The 22,247-nt window shown below is 38.4% G+C and overlaps 1 protein-coding gene and 1 non-coding gene across 7 annotated transcripts in view; one reads left to right on the forward strand and one right to left on the reverse strand.

Moving 5' to 3' along the window:
* Setx (senataxin) overlaps positions 1–22,247 on the forward strand; it is an 86,555-nt gene that overhangs the window by 21,854 nt on the left and 42,454 nt on the right. For 5 of the 6 annotated variants that reach the window (XM_048812835.1, XM_048812836.1, XM_048812839.1 and 2 more), the window contains 6 exons: positions 2,252–2,471; positions 3,439–3,558; positions 5,985–6,156; positions 6,259–6,346; positions 6,808–10,983; positions 21,679–21,778. In XM_048812835.1, coding sequence (XP_048668792.1) covers positions 2,252–2,471; positions 3,439–3,558; positions 5,985–6,156; positions 6,259–6,346; positions 6,808–10,983; positions 21,679–21,778 — 4,876 coding nt within the window. Of the gene's footprint in view, positions 1–2,251; positions 2,472–3,438; positions 3,559–5,984; positions 6,157–6,258; positions 6,347–6,807; positions 10,984–21,678; positions 21,779–22,247 lie in introns of those variants that run through there. The other variant, XM_048812838.1, reaches the window with a different exon arrangement.
* Positions 16,624–16,696, reverse strand: Trnaa-ugc. The gene has a single exon. It is a non-coding gene; the product is annotated as a tRNA-Ala (tRNA).

Consider the following 22,247-nt stretch of genomic DNA (forward strand, 5'->3'; position numbering starts at 1 on the left):
TTAAATATCTGTATAAGACAATTTATAAGCTTGACTTATGGGCTACATATATGAGCTGTGCATCTAACCAGTTTTTCAAATACTACAAAGATGACCACATACTGGACCATAGTGAATACTTCAACATACTTTAGTGACAGTTTGAAAGAATTCGTAGAAAAGAAACTAAGCATTGATTATGAAGTAAAAATAGACAAAATTATTATTAATAACTGTTGTTAATCAAAATATACAATTAAGAGAGTGAAAATAGAAATTAAAAATTGGGAGATTTGTATGATACTAATAATACTGCAAAAGAAAAATGGACGAAGATCTGAACAGGTATGAGCCAACAGAAAAAAATATGTCCATCTAATAAACATACAAAGGAATGTTTTAATTTAAAGGTCAGGGAAATAAGAGCACAGAGTCATATCATTTTGCACTTCTCTGAATCTTGTTATTGCTGGTAAGGAATAATTGTGTAAGTATAAACTGGTGCAGCTACTTCAGAGAATAGTTTGTAGATGTTCACATATCTCATGATCAACATTTTAATTCCTGGCTTAGTATGTGAAAGAGAACTTACAATTTTTGTAATAGGAGGCCTATATAAGAAATTCCATAGCATGCTACCCAGGGTGAACAAAAATTTGGAAACAACCCAAATACCATCAGTAGGAGGGTTGATGAAGAAATTGGTTTGGTCAGACATTGGAATATTATGTAGCAATTAAGACAAACTTGCCAATTTGAAACTGTGGATGAATCTTAGTAATATTATAAGTGAAATAAAGTACCTAAAGATTACATATAGGAGAAAACCCTTTCCACAGGGTTAACAAAACAAAATGAATACGTGTGTGTGTGTGTGTGTGTGTGTGTGAGAGAGAGAGAGAGAGAGAGAGAGAGAGAGAGAGAGAAGAGGTGCTTACAGTGGTCTTCATTGTAGTCAGTTAAGGTGCTGTCCAGTTTAATTTGTTGATGCTTTAGACATGTGAATACCCTGCCACTAACCACAATTTCCTAAATGTAACCATATATCTTTTTTTCTGTGATTGCAAAATAGTGATTTTCAACTCCAGCAGTGTCTTGATATTTATCAGACAGCACTTGACATTAATTATACTGAAATCAAGATCCTTTTCCCTTTTCCTCAATTACCTGTTTATTATCAGTATAGATTCATGGATACCTTTGTTGTGGGTTTTTTTTTTTTTTTTTTTCAGGAGTTTGTAATTCATTAGTCATGTTGGCTTGAAGCTCAGGCTTTTACTCATTAGGTCTTTTTCAAACTTCATTAACTGTAACTTATAGTTAAAAATGCATTAATTGAGTGCACACATACATAGCATATAAAACAAAGTATTTCATGAAAGGCTTTACTATACAGGGTGCACTCTTGATATTTTTCTCTTCTACTTTATTTAGTTATTGACTTTAGTCTGTAATCACTAAATTTAATTTATGGCCTCTGAGAAATTTAATGTCACTTCTATATGTTTTGCTGTCATTTAGAAGTGATTGGTGATTTCTTTGGAGATGTCTGGTTTTTGCTTTTTTTAAATTATTATTATTTTCTTTTGGGGGTACTGGGGGTTGAACTCAGGTGCACTTGACTATTGAGCCACATCCCCAGCCCTATTTTGTATTTTACTTAGAGACAGGGTCTCACTGAATTGCTTAGTGCCTCACTAAATTGCTGAGGTTGGCTTTGAACTCAGGATCCTCCTGCTTCAGTCTCCCAAGCCACTGGGATTATAGACATGTGCCACCTTGCCTGGCTCTTCGCCTTTTTAAACTTTCTATTATGGAGAAGTACAAACATACAAAAATAGAGGGAATGGCACAGTGAACTATCCCATTTATCAGTCAGTAAGCTTTATCAATTACCAGTATGTACTCAACATTTTACTCTGCTTTGGATCAGTTTAGAACAGATCTTGGACATCAAAGCAATTTATCCACACGATAGTTCAGTATATGTTTCTAAAAATTAAGAACTTTGTAAAAAATGCCATTTTCACATATAATGTTTTTTTAATACTGTATTTCCTGTCGGTGTTTAAATGATTGGAAATGATTGTCTCATAAATGGCTTGTTAAGTCTATTAAGTTTAGTTTGTTCGGGATCAGACAAGATCTATATTTTGTCTTAATTAGTATCTTAAAATGTAGAGAAAGTCCAATTTTCTTATCTAGGCTGTTCTGTACATAGGTAGACCTTTGTTGAATGAAGTCATAAACATACTCTTGTTTCTGCATTTAGGTTCGGCGCTGGGCTATCCTGACTGCAAGAAACTTGGGAAAAGTGGACAGAGATGATTATTATGACTTACAGGAGGTTTTAACTTGCCTCTTCAAAGTCATAGAGTTGGGGCTTTTAGAAAATCCAGACATCTATACTTCTTCTGTTCTCGAAAAGGGTAAACTGATTCTTCTGCCTTCACACATGTATGATACAACCAACTACAAAAACTATTGGTTAGGTGAGTATTGTTTCTACACCAATAATTATTCTTCCTGAGTGTCCTGAACAGGAAGTAATCTCTTGGTTATCTGGTCCAAATTTCAAAATTCAGGATTTCATTGTTCCTAGTTCCTGTTCTGTTATTTAATTGACTTAAACATTATGTGTATTATCATTAAACATTACTTATCCTAGATACCTGTGGAAGAGGTACATTTTCAAGCACTGGAAAATGAATCTCTTGTTTAAAGCAATATTAGAACAACAAAGTATAAGTTAAGTAGTTAATTTTTGGGGGGTGGGGGTGCCAGCAATTGAACTCGAGGACACTTGACCACTGAGCCTCATCCCCAGCCTTATTTAGTATTTTATTTAGAGACAGTGTCTTACTGAGTTGCTTAGTGCCTCCCTTTTGCTGAGGCTGGCTTTGAACTCAGGATCTTCCTGCCTCAGCCTCCTGAGCCGCTGGGGTTACAGGTGTGTCACCGCACCTGATAGTGGTTGACTTTAAATAGGGTTTGATCATTAACAACTCTTTTGCAATGTGTAAAATATTTGCTGGTCTAAAGAAACATGAATATTATTTACAAGTTTGGTACTGAGTCAAAAAGGTTCTTCCCCATTTCATCAATTCCAGGTCCTAAGGTCATGTACTATAAATGGCATTAATTTTTCTTTCTTAGTGATCTATGAAGTTGGTACATTTAAAAATCGAAGGCATCTTAGACTTGATGAAATACAGGTTACATGGTAGTCATCTTAGACTGTTCTTTAACCAAGCCCGTCCCATTCTGCCCTTTTACCCTTGAAACAGTTTAGGTTCTATTACTTGGGAGCTGCTGTACTCAAATATCTTAGACTTAAATATATTTGGGGAATGGGGTTCTTTTTGGTTTATCTTTCTCCCCCTTTTGCCAACAAAACCAGAAAAGGCATTAGAATAGTGTTATTTCATCACTTCAAGAACACTGTGAATGATCTTACAGGTATTTGCATGTTGCTGACCATTCTTGAAGAGCAAGCCATGGACTCACTGTTATTGGGCTCAGACAAGCAAAATGACTTTATGCAGTCAATCCTTCACACCATGGAGAGGCAATCAGATGGTAACACATTTCCCTTGCTAACTGCTTTTGAGTCTTGTGATGATGCACTTCTAAAATGCTAGTGTCACTAGAAGGAGTGGGGTGTGATATTGTGGGGAGAAAAGAAACTAATTTGTTTATGGTTTACATCACAGAGACAGACTTTTGAACTGGAAAGGACCTTTAGAGTAAAATTTAAGTACCTTCCTTTTACTATGGAAGAAGTGACTGAAACTCAAAGTGGTTTAACTTCCACATTGAAGCAGTTAGTGCTGGAATGAGCCCTGGAATCCCTGGGCCTTACACAGGTGTGGTAACTAACACTGGGCAGAGCCTCACTTTGCCCACAGTCTTTACCTGCTTGTTCATTTTACCAGTCACATGTGTTGTTTTTTGTTTGTTTGTTTGGTACTGGGGATTGAACTCGGCACTCAACCTGAGACACATCCCAGCCCTATTTTGCTTTTTATCTGAGACAGGGTCTCACTGAGTTGTTTAGTGCCTGGCTTTTGCTGAGGCTGGCTTTGAACTCATGATCTTCCTGCCTCAGCCTCCTGAGCCACTGGGATTACAGGCGTGTACCACCACACCTGGCTCACATGTGCTTAGTGAATTTAAATTAATTAAAATTAAAAATCCACCTTTTCAGTCCCACTAGCCATATTCCAAGACTCAGTCACCACCCATGTGTGGGGATTCAGTATAAGTGTAGATAAGAAGCATTTCCCATCATACCAGATTCTATGCCAACATAATGAACATATTTTCCCACCTTTCACTTTTCTGCAATCAGCTTGACTGGATATGAACTCACTGGTTGGAGATTTTAAAAGAAATATGTTTTATTTTATTCATAGCATGTCGTTTCCTGATATATTATTCCTGATTAGGGTGATTACTAATTCATTTGCCAGCAGTTGCTTCATAAATTGTTCACTTTTCCTGTGCATATCTGCACATATAATTCTGTCCTTTCTGTTAATCCATCTCACCTACCTACCTTCTTCAAAATGTGAGTCACCTTTCTTAAGAAATCTTTTATAACTGTCTTCACCTAACTACTTTTTTTCTTATATGAGAGCTTATTAAACATGAGGCAGCATCAGTTATTGTGAGGGATACAAAATGCCTAAGAAGAGCTGCACAAATAACTGATAAAAAAGCAGAGGGGGTATGTGTCAGTGAGAGAGAGAGAGAGACAAACAGGGAATAAACCCAGGGAGTTGTGAATTTTGGGCAAGTGCTCTGTCACTGAACTACATCCTGGCCCTTTTTATATTTTGAGTCAGGATGTTGCTGAGCAGCCCAGGCTGGCCTTGAACTTGCAGTCTTCCTGCTTCAGCCTCCCAAGGACCTGGGATTACAGGTGTTCACCTCCATGTCCAGCAAAAGAAAAAAGAAAAAGGCAGAGTTTTAGGATGTCTAAGGGAAATAAAGCTATACATTCAAGGGTGACTAAATATTGTCAATAACAGGGTCCTTGGCCCAGAAGAGTTCTTTCTGTAGGAAATGAAATGGCTGAGCAATATTTAATAAAGAAAGAGGCATTTAAGCTGGACAGATGGATAGAATTTTGATAGATGGTGCTTATTTGGGAAAAAGCTAGTGATTTTTTTTAGTGTGAGATTGTGGGAATATGAAAAACCTAGAGAGAAACAATAGAGCAATATCTTGCAAGTTCTTGACTTAGAATTTTCTTTGAAGACATAAGGAGCCATTGAAGGTCTTTAAGTAGGGCAGTAACTTGCCCACTGTACTTCTAATAGAGAAGGGAAAGTACTGGAAGTAAGAATTGAGGAGCAACAGGGATTTCTACAAAATGAAAGGAAAGTAGAAATTTGTCTCTAGGTTGGCAGTCAGGAGACCCATGAGTTACAGGGCTATGTTGAAATACGGATGAACGGAGGGGTATGTATCTTTGCTCTACCCCATTGGTGAAAGGATTCAGTCCTTCCTACCAGCTATGCCATATAAAAATTCAGAACTATATTGAAGCAGAATTTCTTGTATTATGGGCCTCATTTTGATCTGTAAATAACAAGTTTCTCCTTCCCCTTTTTACCCGTTCTTTGTTTCTGTTATTTAGTGGAGAGTGGGAGTATAAAGTTCCAGGAATGGGGTGAGAAGTTGATTAGGAAGTATTGTCAGGTGTAGCAAACAAGGTAAAAAGGTTGTGTTTATCTAGACTGTTTTATTGCCTATTAAGCAATTGTTCCCCTAAAAAAAAAAATTTTTTTTTTAGAGGTTATAGTAGTTATTTGATAAAATTTTGAAAATCTGCTAACTTTGTAAAAATCTGTCTCTTAAGAGTTGGTATGACCTTAAATTATTTGCTACTTTGCTTTTAGTTTTGTTACTAGCTGGGTAAAGAATGCTTAATTCTCAATACATTTTAGTGTATTTTTCTAATTGTTTTGTAATTTTGCAATTGCTACATTGTATTTCAGATGATAGTGTGGATCCTTTCTGGCCAGCCTTACACTGTTTCATGGTGATCCTGGATCGCCTTGGTTCTAAGGTTTGGGGTCAACTTATTGATCCTATTGAGGCATTTCAAACCATTATCAACAACGTGAGCTATAATAGGGAGATCAAAAATATACGGAACAGCTCTATAAGGTTAGTTAATGTCAGGAATTCTGTTGCAGTTGACTCAACAAGGGTTTTTTTTTTTTTTCCCCTGCTTCATTTCAGTAATTTTTTTTTTTGTTCATATTTAAGGACCAAGTTAGAACCGGAGTCATATTTGGATGATATGGTGACTTGCAGCCAGATTGTATACAATTATAATCCTGAAAAGGCCAAAAAGGTATAAAACGCTTTGAAAATTCAGATTCTGTTATATAGTGATTTACATAATTAGTTGCATGATGGTTTTATGATACATACCTGTTCTGCATTAGCTGCTACCAAAGGCCTGGTAATGGAGCCAGGTGAATTGTGCTTGGGAAGATGAACTTGTTACATTAGTGTGCATACTTTGGAATTAGAGAAGACAGAAGGTTTTGGGGATGGGGAAAAGGGGCATGACTAATAATCAGAGCCAGCTAATGAAAAGGGCACAGCATGGAAGGGGGTAGACTTGCACTAATGAAGCTTTAGTGTCAGTGTTCAACTTATATTTTCAATTTTTGTGGGGTTATATATGTTGATATATAGTAAACAAAAATAGGAAAGTTTAGGGATACACACACACACACTTTTTTTTTACAATTTGGGGTTAAACCTATTACTGTACTTATTTATCTGAATGTATTTTTCTTGTTTTAGGATTCAGGGTGGAGATCAGCCATTTGTCCAGATTATTGTCCTAATATGTATGAAGAAATGGAAACATTAGCCAATGTACTTCAGTCAGACATTGGTCAAGACATGCGTGTCCATAACAGCACATTTCTGTGGTTCATACCTTTTGTTCAGTCCCTCATGGATCTTAAGGACTTGGGTGTGGCTTACATAGTAGAGGTTATTCATCATCTGTACTCTGAAGTTAAAGATGTCCTCAACCAAACAGATGCTGTATGTGACAAAGTCACTGAATTTTTTCTTCTAATTTTGGTGTCAGTAATTGAACTGCACAGAAATAAAAAGTGTTTGCATTTGCTGTGGGTTAGCTCCCAGCAGTGGGTGGAAGCTGTTGTAAAATGTGCCAAGCTCCCTACCACTGCATTTGCACGGAGTACAGAGAAATCATCTGGAAATTGCTCCAAAGGAACAGCAATGATATCACTGTCATTGCATTCAATGCCATCTAACTCTGTACAGCTTGCTTGTGTGCAGCTGATCAGGAGTCTCCTGAAAGAAGGGTACCAGCTTGGGCAACAGACTCTTTGTAAGCAGTTCTGGGATAAGCTTAACTTATTCCTTCGAGGAAATTTGTCTCTAGGTTGGCAGTTGACTAGTCAGGAGACCCATGAGTTACAAACGTGTTTAAAACAAATTATTAGAAACATAAAAGTCAAAGTACCTCAGTGTAGCACTTTTGTGGATCTGACTCCATGTAAGACCCCACCTACATCTTTTAAAGAAGAAAATGAACAGATAGAGAAGTCTAAGAAAGACATGCTTTGTCTTGAAAATTCCAGCCCAACATTTTCTAAAGAACCAATGAAAATTGACACACATCAAATGCAAGAGAGCATAATGATTAAAGCAAGTAGTACTGTGAAAGAAGACAGTAACGAGCAGAATTACATGAAGGACTTGAATGTGGAAGACCATCCCTCAGCTGAGTCACGCTTACAGCAGTGTAGTAAAAGCCTGTTTGCTGAAAGAGCTCCAAACCAAGGTAAAGCGAGCAGAGGGGTACAGAAGTCTGTGAAGGAAAGCTCTCATACGCCCCAGAGCTGTCCTTCAAGAAATGGTCCAGACAAGGGCTGTGGCCGGGGAATCATCAAATCAACACGTTCACTGACTGATTCCTGCACTGATTGTCTGGCAAAAGTAACCACATCAAGTGAGGATTTCTCTTTAAAGGATGATGCTCTTGGTAAAACCTCAAAACCAAAATCTAAGGCACAGAAAGATGAAATCTGTGCAAAGTTATCACATGTTATAAAGAAGCAACACAGGAAAAGTACTTCGATCAGTGATGCTATCAGTTTAGGGGAAAATCTGACTGCATCTAATATGGAGACTTTCTATTTAAGAAAAGATGCAGGAGTTCAGAAAGGGGATGGCTTCACACATGACCCATCTTTAAACCCTAATGGTATTCCAGATGGTGAAAATGGAGAACAAAAATCTCAAAACAGTTTATCACTGAAAAAGAAACACTTAAAGAGCGAAGAGTTGGATATGTTCTCTTACGGAAATAATTGCAAAGTACAGGATTGTTATGCTGATGATAAAGATTTGGTTTCATTTACAGAAATTACCAATACTTTGGTGAAGAAAACATCTCCCTTTAAAGATCCTGTGACTATACTGAAATCAAGAAATAAGGATATGAATAAGAGTGTGGGTCTGATTTCCTCTAACTTGGTAAGAGAGCAGGCCCCTGGCATCAGTCCTAAGTCTGATACCTTAACAGATTCTCAAGTGGATAGAGACCTCCACAAATTGTCTTTAATAGCTCAAGCCAGTGTTATTAAGTTTCCATCAGATTCAACTCTAAAAAGTACATCCCAGCTGCAGAGAAGAGTAAAGGATGATAAAAGGTGTTTCACAGCTAACCAAAATAATGTTGTGGATACCTGCCATGGACAAATTATTGTTATTTCAGATTCTGATGATGATGATGAGACAATTCTTGGGTTTGAAAAACGCATTGAACAGGGCAAAGTATCTATTGAGAAAGAATCTCTGGCACAGCATGATTCAATAGTTACTACTACTGTGGAAAAGAAACTTATAAAGGAAGAAAAGACAAACTCCCTTTTGCACTTTGAGGAATCTGATTCTCAGTTTTTTGAGTTTGAAAGTCCATCTGAAGTGTTTTCAGTTTGGGAAGATCATAAAGTGGACAAGCATTCAGTTCAAGAGACTGAAAAAAGTTCCTGTGTGACTCATGTAGCTGACAGCACCAATAACTGGGGCTATGGTACAGAGTATGCATCTGAAGAGGCGGTGTGCAGGGTCGTGGAGAGTGTCGAGGAGCACCCAGAGCCTCACAGCAGCAGTGCTTCCATGGAGGATCTTCGTGAAATCCAAGTTAAAAAGCCTAAGAGGAAACGATTTGAAAAACCTGTGTCTGAAGATCCTCTCAGGCCTTCATCTTCTGTCCGAAATGAGGACCATTCTGATGTTCTTAATGAGAGAGAGCTTACTGAAAATGACTTACAGAGTACAGACGTGAGGACTGTAACTCCCAGTTCAAGTGTTCAGAGGGCCACGGCGGTTTCAGTAAAAAAGTCTCCAAAGCTTCGGACTTACTCAAAACCCATTAGAAGAGTCCCAGTTTCTAAAACTAAGAAAACACATTCAGATGCCAAAAAAGGGCAGAATAAAAGTTCACATTACCTAAGTTGTAGGACGACTCCTGCTGTAGTTCCACCAAAGAAATTTCGCCAGTGTCCTGAACCAACTTCCACAGTTGAGAAGCTTGGTTTGAAGAAAGCTCCTCGGAAGGCCTTTGAGTTGTCCCAGCGATCTTTAGAGTATTTAGTTCAGTTACGCGATCATGGCAAAACTGTCGGAGTAGTAGACACCCAAAAAAAGACCAAGTTAATTTCTCCTCAGACTCTTTCTGTTAAAAATAATAAGAAACTGCTGACAAGTCAGGATCTTCATTCACCAAGGCAGGCACGACCTAAGTCACAGCAAAACAGACAAGAACTTTTTGGTTACGGAAGTGCGGATGCTCCAAGGGCAGGGACACGTAGAACACATAATTCTGACATACTTGTACCTGAGTCTGAGAGGTCAGGTTATAAAAGCAGTGATGCACTTGCCAGCGGTGATGAAAAGCAGTTAATAAAAGACTTTCCTTCAGAACCAGAGACCAAAACAGCAAAGTACACATCTCAGGTAACTGAGGGTGCTTGTGTTTTGAACCAGTGTGACTCTGGAGGGTTGAATGGAAGACTGCCAGCCAACGAAGGAGTGATCTCTACTTTAGAAACCCCTTTAGCTGGAGGTGATCTTGCAGCACACCGTGTCGAGATGGCAGCTCTGAAAGAAGTGGATCCTGAGTCCAACAGCGATGCAGAGGATGACAACTTATTTTTAACACAGCATGATCCTGAAGATATGGATTTATGTTCACAAATGGAGTATGGTAATGATAAGCTCATTGAATTGGTTCATGGAAAAGATACAGTTCAGGTAGAAGAAAATTCTGTGAGTCGGCCTCAGTTGGAATCTTTGAGTGTCACAGAGTGTAAGTTCAAAGATGGTATCGAAACCACGAAAAGCCAGGGTGAATGCTGCTCAGGACCCTCTGAAATCAAAGCAGATGAAGATGTGTTTCGGAAGCCTGGCTTGCCTCTTTCTGCAGCCAAACCTTTAAGACCCTCTACCACCAAGGTTTTTAGTTCAAAGAGTACTTCACGCATTGCCAATCTTTCCAAGTCTTTGGAAAATACTTCACTTCCATCAGCTCTAAAAAATAAATCAAATGGAGTACAGTCTATTTTGAAAGTACCACAGCCTGCTTCCCTGGTACCTCAGAAGCCAGCAGGTGATGGGAATAGTTTGTGCAATGTGCTTCATTCTCAGGCTCCAAATAATTCCAGCAAGCAAGGCTACAAGCTTCCATTTGGTGAAAGCAAATCTTTTTCAGTTTCTTCTCCAGTAAATATTCTCTTGTCATCACAGTCTATCTCCGACACCTTTGTTAAAGAGGTCTTAAAATGGAAATATGAAATGTTTTTGAACTTTGATCAGTGTGGGCCCCCAGCAAGTCTTTGTCAGTCCATCTCAAGACCTGTGCCTGTCCGATTTCAAGATTGTGGAGAGTATTTTAATGTTTTTTTACCTTTGATGATATTGAATACTTTTGAAACAGTAAGTATGCTTTTGTCATTTGCCTCTCCTTTTCAAGTTCCTTTACTGCTGAGTCATAATTAGAGGACAGTCTAGGGACCTGTTTGATTCCATGTTGTTGTTAGATTTCATGTTGAACAGATGTTTGTAGGAGCCACAGTTCCAGATGCTGATGGTACTGTTAACCTTTGACCCCTGCAGTTACAGACCCAGTTCTTGCACTGATGGGCGAGTCTGGGGGTAGCCTAGGGGAGAGCTGACCCATGCAGAGTTTGTGCAGGATATAAGGGGAAGTGCCAGTGCACAAGGAGAGAGTCTTCCGGCTGCATTTGTTTTTATTTTTGGCTTTGTTTTTTTGGGGAGGTGGGTAGGAACCAGGGTACTCGCCCATGAGCCACATCCCCAGACCTGTTTTGTATTGTATTTTATCTAGAGACAGGGTCTCACTGAGTTGCTTAGCGCCTTGCCATTGCTGAGGCTGGCTTTGAATTTGCTCCTGTCTTAGCCTCCTAACTGTCTGGGATCACAGGCATGCACCACCGCACCCAGCTATGGCAGTCTCCTCAGCCCCAGCATCCTGTTGTGGTTCTTTTCTTCCTCAGCTTCTTGACTAGGGTTGCCAAGTAAAATACAAGGTTCCCGGTTAAATTTGAACCTCAGAGCCAGGTATGGGTGGTACAGACCTAGATAGAGTTGGAGGCCAGCCTGGTCAAAATAGTTAGATCCTGTCTTAAAAAAAAAAAAACTGAACCTCGGAACTACATTTTGAGGGATGTGTGTGTGTGTGTGATTTTCAAGGAGAAAAAGGAGTTGGGAGTAAATTTTTTTTATTTTTCATGTTTCTTTGGAAAAAACAAGACCTGGGTGTTCATTAAGTTTCTTAAAAGTACATACAAGAATTTTGAGGTAATGCTCATGAATTTATTCACTTACTTGATATTTAGGTGCCCATTATGTGCCACACGCATTTATAGGCCAGGGAGGGAAAGTGGTCTCTGCCTTCTACAAGATACTATTTCATGTTGGGATAAGCATTCCAGTGTGACCTAGAACAAAGAAAGCAGTGTGCGTTAGATAGCAGGTTAGAAAGCCTCTGTGAGCAGATGGTGTTTACACAGAGACCAAAGGATCAGAAGGAGCCAGCTGCAGGAGTGTCCTCCAGACAGGAGTGCAGGTGCTGGTAGCAAGTGGGTTGGCGTGTTGGAGGAAAGGACCTGTGTTGAACAAGGGCCGGTGCTGTAAGAGGGTGTTCAGGGCATTGTTAATACTTGGCAAGATAAATGGCTTTTGTAAAGCTTGAAAATGAACTTCAGCTTCAACCTTTAAAATGAACTTTATGTCAAATCTTTTGAGTAAAGTAATGCCCCAAATCTTAGCCATTTTTATAGGGTTCTGTTCTTATTTCATGTATGTGGTACTTTCAATTAGCTTAAGAATATTAAAATTAGAAGTTTTTCTTAATTTGTATACTTGTTTCCCTAGTTTTTTCCTGTTCATTTTAGTGTTTGTAGTTCTTTTCTTAATTCCTTCTTTCAATTGGCTGATTTCTGGTGGTCTACTGATGTTTAAGAGCAGGAAACCATAAAGTAGATTGGGGCATGATTCATAGTAGCCAAAATATGAAAACAATTTACATGTCCATCAGCTGACAAATGGATAAACAAAATATGGTTTGTTCATTCAATGAAATATTATTCAGCCATTAAAAGGAAAGGTGTTCTGATTCATATTCATTGATGAACTTTGAAAACATTGTGCTGCTGAAAGAAGTCAGGTGCAGAAGGTCAGGTTTTATGATTCTGTCCATGTGTTGCCCAGAAAAGGCAGGTTCATAGGGACAAAAAGCAGATGAGTAGTTGTCAGGGAGTGGGTGGGTGAAGGGATTGAGACTATAATAGGTATAGGATATTTGGGAGAATGATGGAAATTATTAGACCAACAATTTTTATGGTGTCAAGATAACCTTGTTTAGTGTGTGTGTGTGTGTATGTGTATATGTATGTGTATATATATATATATATATATTTTTTTTTTTTTTTTTTTTTGTCATTGGATTTTACTTATTTACTTATATGCGGTGCTGAGAATCGAACCCAGTGCCTCATGCATGTGAGGCAAGTGCTCTACCACTGAGCCACAACCCAGCCCAGCATTGTTTAGTTTTGATTTTTAGTTTTTCTAATAAGTCAAGGCTGTGGCATCAACCCCAGTCCTGGACCAGGGGTCATCACCCTTATTCTGGTATACTTGTTATAACTTTACTTGCACCTTATTAATGGAATACTGTAGTGAGTATAGACTTAATTAATTAACTAGGGATTGAATGCAGAGAATAATGTATACTAGGTGAGTGCTCTGCCACTAAGCTACATCCCTGGCCCAAGTACTGACTCTTTTTTACAAAACATTGGTATCCTATTTAGAATCTAAAGTGTAGTGTTTGATTATCCAGTTATATGCCCTAGTACAGGTGGAATATAATGGTATTAATGTAGAATTATCCCTCAACACAAAGGTCAGGAGCAAATTCAGTTTTTAGAGATGTGAATCTTTTCTATACTGATATGGTTAAAAGAAGTATTTGTTTTAATTATTGCACTTAAAACATAAAAGTATTAATTAGATAAATGTACACTATGTGAGCGGGGATTAGTTTTATTTCTTTTTTAAATTTTTTTGTAGCCAATTGTGCAAATGCTCTTTTACATTAAAAGTTAGGTTGCTGACTGTCTGCGGTTCTTTACTGTCACCTCTGTGTGAATGTAGTGTGGTTGTGGCCAGTCGGGTAGAGGGAGCAGGCAGGAAGGGAATGTTCTGGTGCATCAGCTTTGCTTTTCAGTGGTTTAATCAGAGAGATGGCTCTGGCTCTTCAGCCAGTCAGATTGTAATTTGTTTTGAGAAGAAAATGAAACAACATATGATGAGTGACATTGAGAGGCTGCTCTTGAAAACTGGCTGAGAACCAGAAGAGGTAGGAGAGGGTTGGGATGTCAAGAAAACAGCACTTTGAGATAGGATCTAAGGTATGTATGAAGAGGGAGATTAAGTATGAAGCCTTACAGGGGATTTCATTTTGAGTTCTTTAGGAAGGTGTTGGAAGATTTTTCACTGGTGGGTGTTTGGACTGGAGAGTAGAAATAGACACCAGTTTACATATTGTTGCATCTCACTCTTGTTGCTGGGTGGAGAATAATGTGTAGAAAGGCAGGTAGAAGTATAGCAACCCAGAGATATATGCTGGTGGTTTGATTTGGGTGGTAGCTGTGGGAAGGTAGAGGAAATAAGGTATTGGGGATAGACTTTGGAGAGATACTGTCATGACTTGCTGATGGAGTGGATGTGGGAGTTGAAAAGAGGATGATTAAAAAAATTAAGACTGAAACTTTCCCAGAAACTCATTAATAATGCCAAAGGAATCTGAACCACGTGTACACACAGATAGTTGTATATGTTTATGAATGTGTTAAAGAGACAAGTTCCAATAATAATAATATCTGCCATAGGTGCACATAAAAAGAACCAGAAAGATTTAAGATGAAAGTATGGAAAAAGATACAAAAGACAAACATGAACCAAAGAAAGCCCGAATTGCTTTGCAGTCCAAGCCAATTTTAACATGGACACACTGGAAGGGACAAAGAAAGTAGATACCAAGGAGGGATCAGAAACCCAGGAGCTCACCTCAGTGGTAAACAAGTGTGTCTCAAGGTGTACAGGCAGCATTTGACAGGATAGTTGCAGGTCTGAACAGCGCTCCACCTGGTGTTCAATAATACAGTTCACTAAGATGAAGAAAAACAGCAGTGAATAATTGGAAGACACACTTCTGATCATTTCTAGATGGTCTACATAGAAATCCCAATAAAAACAATAGTTGAGCACAAGATTGATGTATAAAAAGGTTAGTGTCCCTTTATGGCTCCAATAAGCAGTTAGAAAATATGGAAGAAAACATCATACACAATAGTAACCGAAGCTGCAGACCTGTTAGGAATTATCCTAATAGTAAATACACAAGCCATTTATGGAGAACACTTTAAGACTCTTGATTTTGAAAATCATAATGGAAGATAGTTCATCCTTTATTTAGCTGTATTCATGAATGAGATGTTTTCCCATTATAGAGAGATGATTTCTTTCTGAATTAATAAAAAGTTTGGTCAAGTCGAGATCAAGACTTTGATCAAAACTAAAATAAGAAAATTTGTTCAAGTTAAAATCCAAAACCAGGCATGGTGGCTCACGCCTGTAATCCCTGTGGCACGGGAGGCTGAGTCACAAAGATCACAAGTTCAAAGCCAACCTCAGCAACTTAGCAAGATCCTAAGCAACTGAGTGAGACCCTGTCTCAAAATAAAACATAAAAAAGGCTGGGGATGTGCCTCAGTGGTTAAGCAACCCTGGGTTCAATTCCAGATACCAAGAAAAAAAAAATCCAAATTAAAACCAAAAAATTAGTTCAAGTAAAATTCAAGCAAAAGGGCTGGGCTTGTGGCTCAATGGTAGAGCTCTTGCCTGGCATGTATGAGGTACTGGATTCAGTTCTCACCACCGCTTATAAATAAGTGAATTAAAATAAAGGTCCATCAACAACTAAAAATATTTTTTAAAAATTCAAGCAAAAATGTTTTGAGTTAAACTTACTTTAAATATTTTAAATTAAAATGTTTACTTAAATGTTTTAAGGGAGAGTGAAATCTACTAATATAATTACTTCAGTTTGTTATTGCCATGTATCTCAAGTTAAGCCGCCTTCCCCAGCACAAATCCTTTTTCACTTTCCCCTGAACAAAATGTAAACCAATGCCAGAAAGCAGAAAGAGAAAGGTGTTGGATACCTTTCTTACTGTAAGGCGTAAGGCTTTTTTTTTTTTTTTTTTTTTTTTAACTTTGTGTCTGTGAAAGTACGGAGGAGTTTTATAGAAAGAAAAAAGTGAAATAAAGTCAGATGAGAAAGCAAAAAGGAAAGAGAAGCATAATAGGTGGTGGTGGGGGGGTGAACTTGCCTCATCTAATGTAAAGATAGTTTAAAGCCATACTAATAGACAAATAAGAGAGTGGCACAAGAGCAGTTGAGACCCATGGCTCCTAAGCATGAATCCCTCACATTGATTATCATCTAGGATGAGATGAATAGGGAACCACAGGTCATGGGGAAGGGTACATGGGTGGTTCTGAGAAAGCTGACCCACTCCATTGGGAAAAAATAGGCTGGATCTGTACCTTCTGGCCCAGAAACTTTAGTTAATACACCCATAGTGGTCCTCATTCATGATGTCAGTTTTAGCTACCCGTGACAGACAACCATGGTCCAAAAATATTATATGGAAAATCCCAGAATAATATTGCCCCTTCCCTGGTAACACAATTAAGTCCAGCTCCAAATGTGAGTCATCCTTTTGTCCCATGTATCCACGATGAAAGTACTATCTGCTAGTCACTTAGCAGACACCTTGCTCTCCAGATTGACCTGCAGCATCACAGTGCTTGTGTTCAAATAACCCTTATCAAAGTACAAGAAGAGTGGTGCTGATAATTTGGCTATGCCAAAGAGAAACCATAAATTGATTCCTTTAAAAAAAAAAAAAAAAAGATAGGAGTTCTGAGTTTGTTTGTTGGGTTGTTTTTTGTTGTTGTTGTTGGTTTTGTTTTTGGTTTTTTTGGTGATTCTGGGGATCAAACCCAGGGCCTTTTGCATGCAAGGCAAACACTCTACCAGCTGAGCTATATTGCCAGCTCCTGAAGTTCTGAATCTTTATTTGGAGTTTGATATATGCTCTTTGAGGCATCTACTGGGAGTCACAGATAAGGGGGAATTGTTACATATTTGAAATGTAACTTTTCTGCTAATAGAAAAAACTGTCAGCCTGTTTCACCAAGATGGCATTGAAAGCTAAGAAGAAAGCTCCTGCCCCTCCCAAAGCTGAAGCCAGAGCAAGGGCTTTCAAGACCCAAAAGAATGTGCTGAAAGGTATCCACAACCACGCAAAGAAAGTCTGCACATGACCACTTTCCAGTGGCCCTAGGCACTGGTTCAGGAGGCAGCCCTGGTAGCCTTGAAAAAGTGCCCAGGAGAAACATACTTGACCATTGGGCCATCGCTGTGAAGGGGAGAGAAGATAACAGCACATGAGTGTTCCTTGTGGACATCAAGGCCTACAAGCCAGATAGGCTATAAAGAAGTTTTGTGAGGTTGATGTGGCCCAGGAGAACACCTGATCAGTCCTGATGAAAGAGGAAAATATCAGAAAAACTAAGTTCATCATAAAACTCTAAGAAGCATTAAACCACAAAATGAGATGATGAAGGATTTAACTCTGTCAAAGACTTATGTTTTCAGTGAAGGACCTCATATTCAAAGTTGACTGGTGAAGAGAGTTAAAACATTACAAAATTCACAAGGTCCTAAGAACTGGAAGTTTTAATAGGACTTAACAGGTTAGCAGAAAAATAGAAGTCAGTAGAAGATGTATAACAGAAAGTCAGTTTGCAGAAGGGAAGTGCAAGTGATGATAGGTGTTATGACATATTAGCTCACACTAAGAAGGAAATTGAAGACACAGTGGTGAGCGGCAGTTTGTGATCTTTTTTTGTCTAGCAGTCTTTACTCCTAGGTTTACCCATCAGAGGATCATGTGCACAGATCCATCCATCCATAAGAATTTGTTGGTCTTGGGATTTTCTCTCATGAGATTGTTTATGCACTCAGACCCAGTTAAGAGAATGGATGAATAAAATGTAGTTTCATACTAGGGAGTATTATGCAATTGTTGATACCAAGAGAGACTTTGAAATATTGATTGGAAAAGAAAGCTGGTTTGTAATACAATACTATTTTAGGTAAACCACACCCACTCTCTACACACACACACACACACACACACACACACACTGGATTTTTTAGTGATACTATACCAAATACAGGATTGTGGGTGCCTAAGGTACAAGATGTGATGGAATTGGAATACAGGAAAAGTCAAAAGAGCCTTATATACTAATGGAAGTGCATCATGAACTGAAGATTTGGATTAACTCCACATGAGATCAAGGGGGAGGAAAAATAACAGCAAGAGAGTAAGCATTGAATTTGGTGAATGGCAAATTTGGTGGAGTAATGATTAAGAAAGAAGTTGGTATAAAAGTAGTGAACAGAAAGATGTTTTGCTAACCTATGCAATGACGACAAAAAAAGTCACGCTACATGGTGATTAGAAGATAAGGAAGCTTTTCGTGTGTGTGTTAGCTAAAGCTTCATTATTAATGGGAGTGAGCAGTAGGTAGAAATCGATATGAGAAATGGATGACTCCATAATAGAGTTTGAGTTCTAAAGAGGAGGAGAGAGATCGAGAAGGCGAGTTAATGAGTTTGCAGATTTGTGATGATGGCATGGGTTTGAATGCCAGTTGCTTTGTCTATTTTGGGTTTTGTTGTCTTCTGTCTCCTGAAAGGCAAGGGTGACTTTGGGTACTGTGAGCCAAGCCAGTGCTGCAGGAACTCCTTTTCCCCAGTGAAACAACTATTCTCATGTAATTTTTTTTTCCTCAAGAAAACTTCCTTAGAAACACAAACATCTCATTATAACCAAAATACTTAGTATGTGGGGAAATACTTTAATCAGATCATATTATTACACTAGTTTCTCTGTGAAAAGTTAAATTATTAGGAACACTGTTTTCTAGAATGATCCTTTCTTTTTTTAAATTAATTTTTAAAAAATTATACATGACAGCAGAATGCATTATAATTCTTATCACACATAATAGAGCACAATTTTTCGTATCTCTGGTTGTATGCAAAGTATATTCACACCAATTTGTGTCTTCATACCTGTACTTTGGATAATAATATCCATCACATTCCACCATCATTTCTAACTCCATGCCCCCTCCCTTCCATTCCCACCCCTCTGCCCTATCTAGAGTTCATCTATTCCTCCCGTGCTCCCCCTGCTTACCCCATTATGAATCAGCCTCTTCATATCACAGAAAACATTCGCCATTTGGGTTTTGGGGACTGGCCAACTTCACTCAGCATTATCTTCTCTAACTCCATCCATTTACCTGCAAATGCCATGATTTTATTCTCTTCTGTTGCTGAGTAATATTCTATTGTGTATATGTCACTTTTTAAAATCCATTCATCCACTGAAAGGCATCTAGTTTGGTTCCACAGTTTAGCTGTTGTGAATTATGCTGCTATAAACATTGAGTGGCTGTGTTCCTGTAGTGTGCTGTTTTTAAGTCCTTTGGGTATAGACTGAGGAGAGGGATAGCTGGGTCAAATGGTGGTTCCATTCCGAATTTTCCAAGAAATCTCCATACTGCTCTCCATATTGGCTGTACCAATTTGCAGTCCCACCAGCAGTATATGAGTGTACCTTTTTCCAAAGCCACAGGCTCACCAACACTTCTTATTGTCTTCATAATAGCTTCCATTCTGACTGGAGGGAGATGAAACCTTAAGAGTAGTTTTGATTTGCATTTCTCTAATTGCTAGCTAGAATGATCCTTTTTGTGTAGTTATTAGACAGGGGGGACTCAGACCTCCTTTGAGAAAAAAGCCTACCTAGGTCTCCATCTCCCACACTGAGGAAGGAAGGAGCAGGGTGTTCTTTGTTCATTTACAGTGCTTTGTAAGGTTGTTACATCATTACCACTCCTTTCATATTTGTAAAGCCACTGAATGTCAGTTTCTGTTCAGTGTATTCTAAATGTTCTTATATTCAGGGAGCTTGATTTTTGTGTGTGATTCTTTTCATCCTCTGAACTTGGTGAATTGTGGAATTGGGATTACATCCACCTTGGTAACACTCTGGTAGACCACGGCATCCACTTGTTTGACTTTCAGCTGTTACTTGGCTTAAAAAGATTAGCTCTTGCCTTTCACGATTTTTAAATTTCTTAGATTCAAATAGGTTATGAAAAAGAAAAAGAACCAAATGGGTCATAAAACTAACTGCATCAAATACACAAGCCAGTGACTTATATATTATGTTGAGTATATTAATTAGGATTTCTTACCTAGCTAAGTTTCTCTGTGATGTCTGCAGAAGTTCAGTAATCATTGGTGGGCTATCATAACTTGTGGAGTTCATGTAGAAGTTCATATTAGGCCCAAATAATTTCAAAATAAAACTGTCTGCCCTCTTTCCTCCAGGGTGGGAACTAGCTAGGATCTTCTGGGCAGTCTTAGGCACATCTCATGTTCTCTAGGATAAGCAGTGATGAAGTTTTACTGGCTCAATCTTTTTTTCTTTGTTGTACACACTAGGATGCTATTGAGGTGTAATGTATAAATTTACCCTTTTAGAGTGTTCAGTTGAGTGATTTTAGTAAATCTGCAGAGTCAGTCAACCATCACCACAATCCAGTTTTAGAATATTTCTGTAGCCCTGTGACAATCCCTTATGTCTTTTGCAGTCACTTCCCATTCCTAGGACTAGCCCCAGGCAGACACTGATCTTCTTCATCTGTAGATTTGCCTTTTCTGGACATGTCACCTCACAGGACTAGGCAGTACATTAGTCTCTTGCGTCTGGCTCCTCTCGCTTACCCATGTTGAAGTGTCTATTACATAGTGTTTCATGGTCTTATTGCCAAATGAGATTCTGTTGTCATTGTATGGACGTACTTCACTCGTTTATCCATTCACCAATTGGTGACATTTGGGTTGTTTCCAGGTTTTGGTGATTGTGAATAATGCTGGGAGCAAGTGATGCATTTTTGAAGATGATTCCAATACGTGTAGTACCATGGGGTGTTCTAGCTGTGAATTGGGTGGTACAGACTGACTGTGGCCCACAGTTCTACCTTATTAGAAGATGATGCACATTCAGTTCCTTTCCCATACCCTGTCCCTATTGTCATTGTGGGTTTGAGTTTACTAACTTGGGTGCAGAAGCAGCTGACCATCAATAGTTTTGTTGTTGTTTGTTTGTTTGTTTGTTTGTGTGTTTCTGGGGAATGAACCCAACAGTTTGTGCATACGAGGCAATCATTGTATCAACTGAGCTATATCCCTAGCCCAACCATCAATAGTTTTTTATGTTAAATTTTATCAGAGGAACTGTGACCAGTTATAGATTTAAATACTTAGGACTATAATGTTATATTTAGATAAAATTTTTCTTTCGGCCTAAACAATTTGTTTTCAAACAGTTGAAATATAGAATGACTTATTTGTACTTGTAGTCTTATAAATTGAGGTTTGGGAGGAGTCTTCTCTCTCTGAAGATCCTCAAGAGCACTTCTGAGTTTGGGGCTTCAGCAAATTGGGAGAGGGATACAGACCGATTTAGAAACTGGTGAGATGATATAGTGGTGAGAAATCCCAAAGATGCCATAAATCTAAGTCCTTTGGCCTTGAGCACGCTACCAGTGCTGTCTAGCAGAGCTTTATTGTTTCTGCAGTATACAGTGCAGTGACCACAGGTGGCTGTCAAGCACTCTAATGTGGCTAGTTCCTGAGAAGAGAAATTTTTAATTTTAGAATTTTCACTAACATAAGTGTAAATAGACACATTCGGCTAACAGCTGCTGAATTGGGCAGGGGAGTGTTAAACAATTTCATTAAGCTGCCACAGTTTACTTTTTAGGTTGTCCCTTAGGATTCTAAGTTTATTTTTGCTAACTTTGGGAAATTGTGCTGTTTTGGCGTGATTTTCCACAATATTTTTGCATTCTTAATTTTCTTTATTCTTTTATTGCTATATATAGGTGGCACAGGAATGGATCAGCTCTCCAAATAAAGAAAATTTCTATCAGTTGCATTTACGAAAATTTCCAGCTGATTATAAGAAAAACTGGGAATTTGTGGGTAAGTTTCTTCTTATGTAACTTGAGTATATGATACAGTAATTAGAGATTTCCATATAAGAAAAGACATTATTGTTGTTTGAGTTTTCTGGGACATAGCTTTGCAACCTCTTACGACAATATGTGAAGTTTTAGTTAATGAGTAATAGGACAGTTATGAATATAAAATTCATGGGTTTCTCTTTCCCACTGTGTAATTAGAATACTGCAGGCTAAAGTATCAGTGGAAGCTGTGGATGGGAGGGAGAGTGTGAGAAAAGACTTAAGTGAGGGTGTGAGAGTAGCTGCCTATACATTCTAAGTAAGTATTCCTGGTGTCTGTAGTCTTGGTTCATACTTGGTTTGACCCCATCTGGCTTTGATGCTTAGTTACAAAAACGAACCAAACATCAGAACTCCTTAAAATAAATCACATTAGTATGCACAAGATTCTGAGTTTGATCCCTAACACCTGAATAAATAAATAAATT

Source organism: Marmota marmota, unplaced genomic scaffold (assembly GCF_001458135.2).
Source record: "Marmota marmota marmota unplaced genomic scaffold, marMar, whole genome shotgun sequence".
Lineage (NCBI taxonomy): Eukaryota > Metazoa > Chordata > Mammalia > Rodentia > Sciuridae > Marmota > Marmota marmota.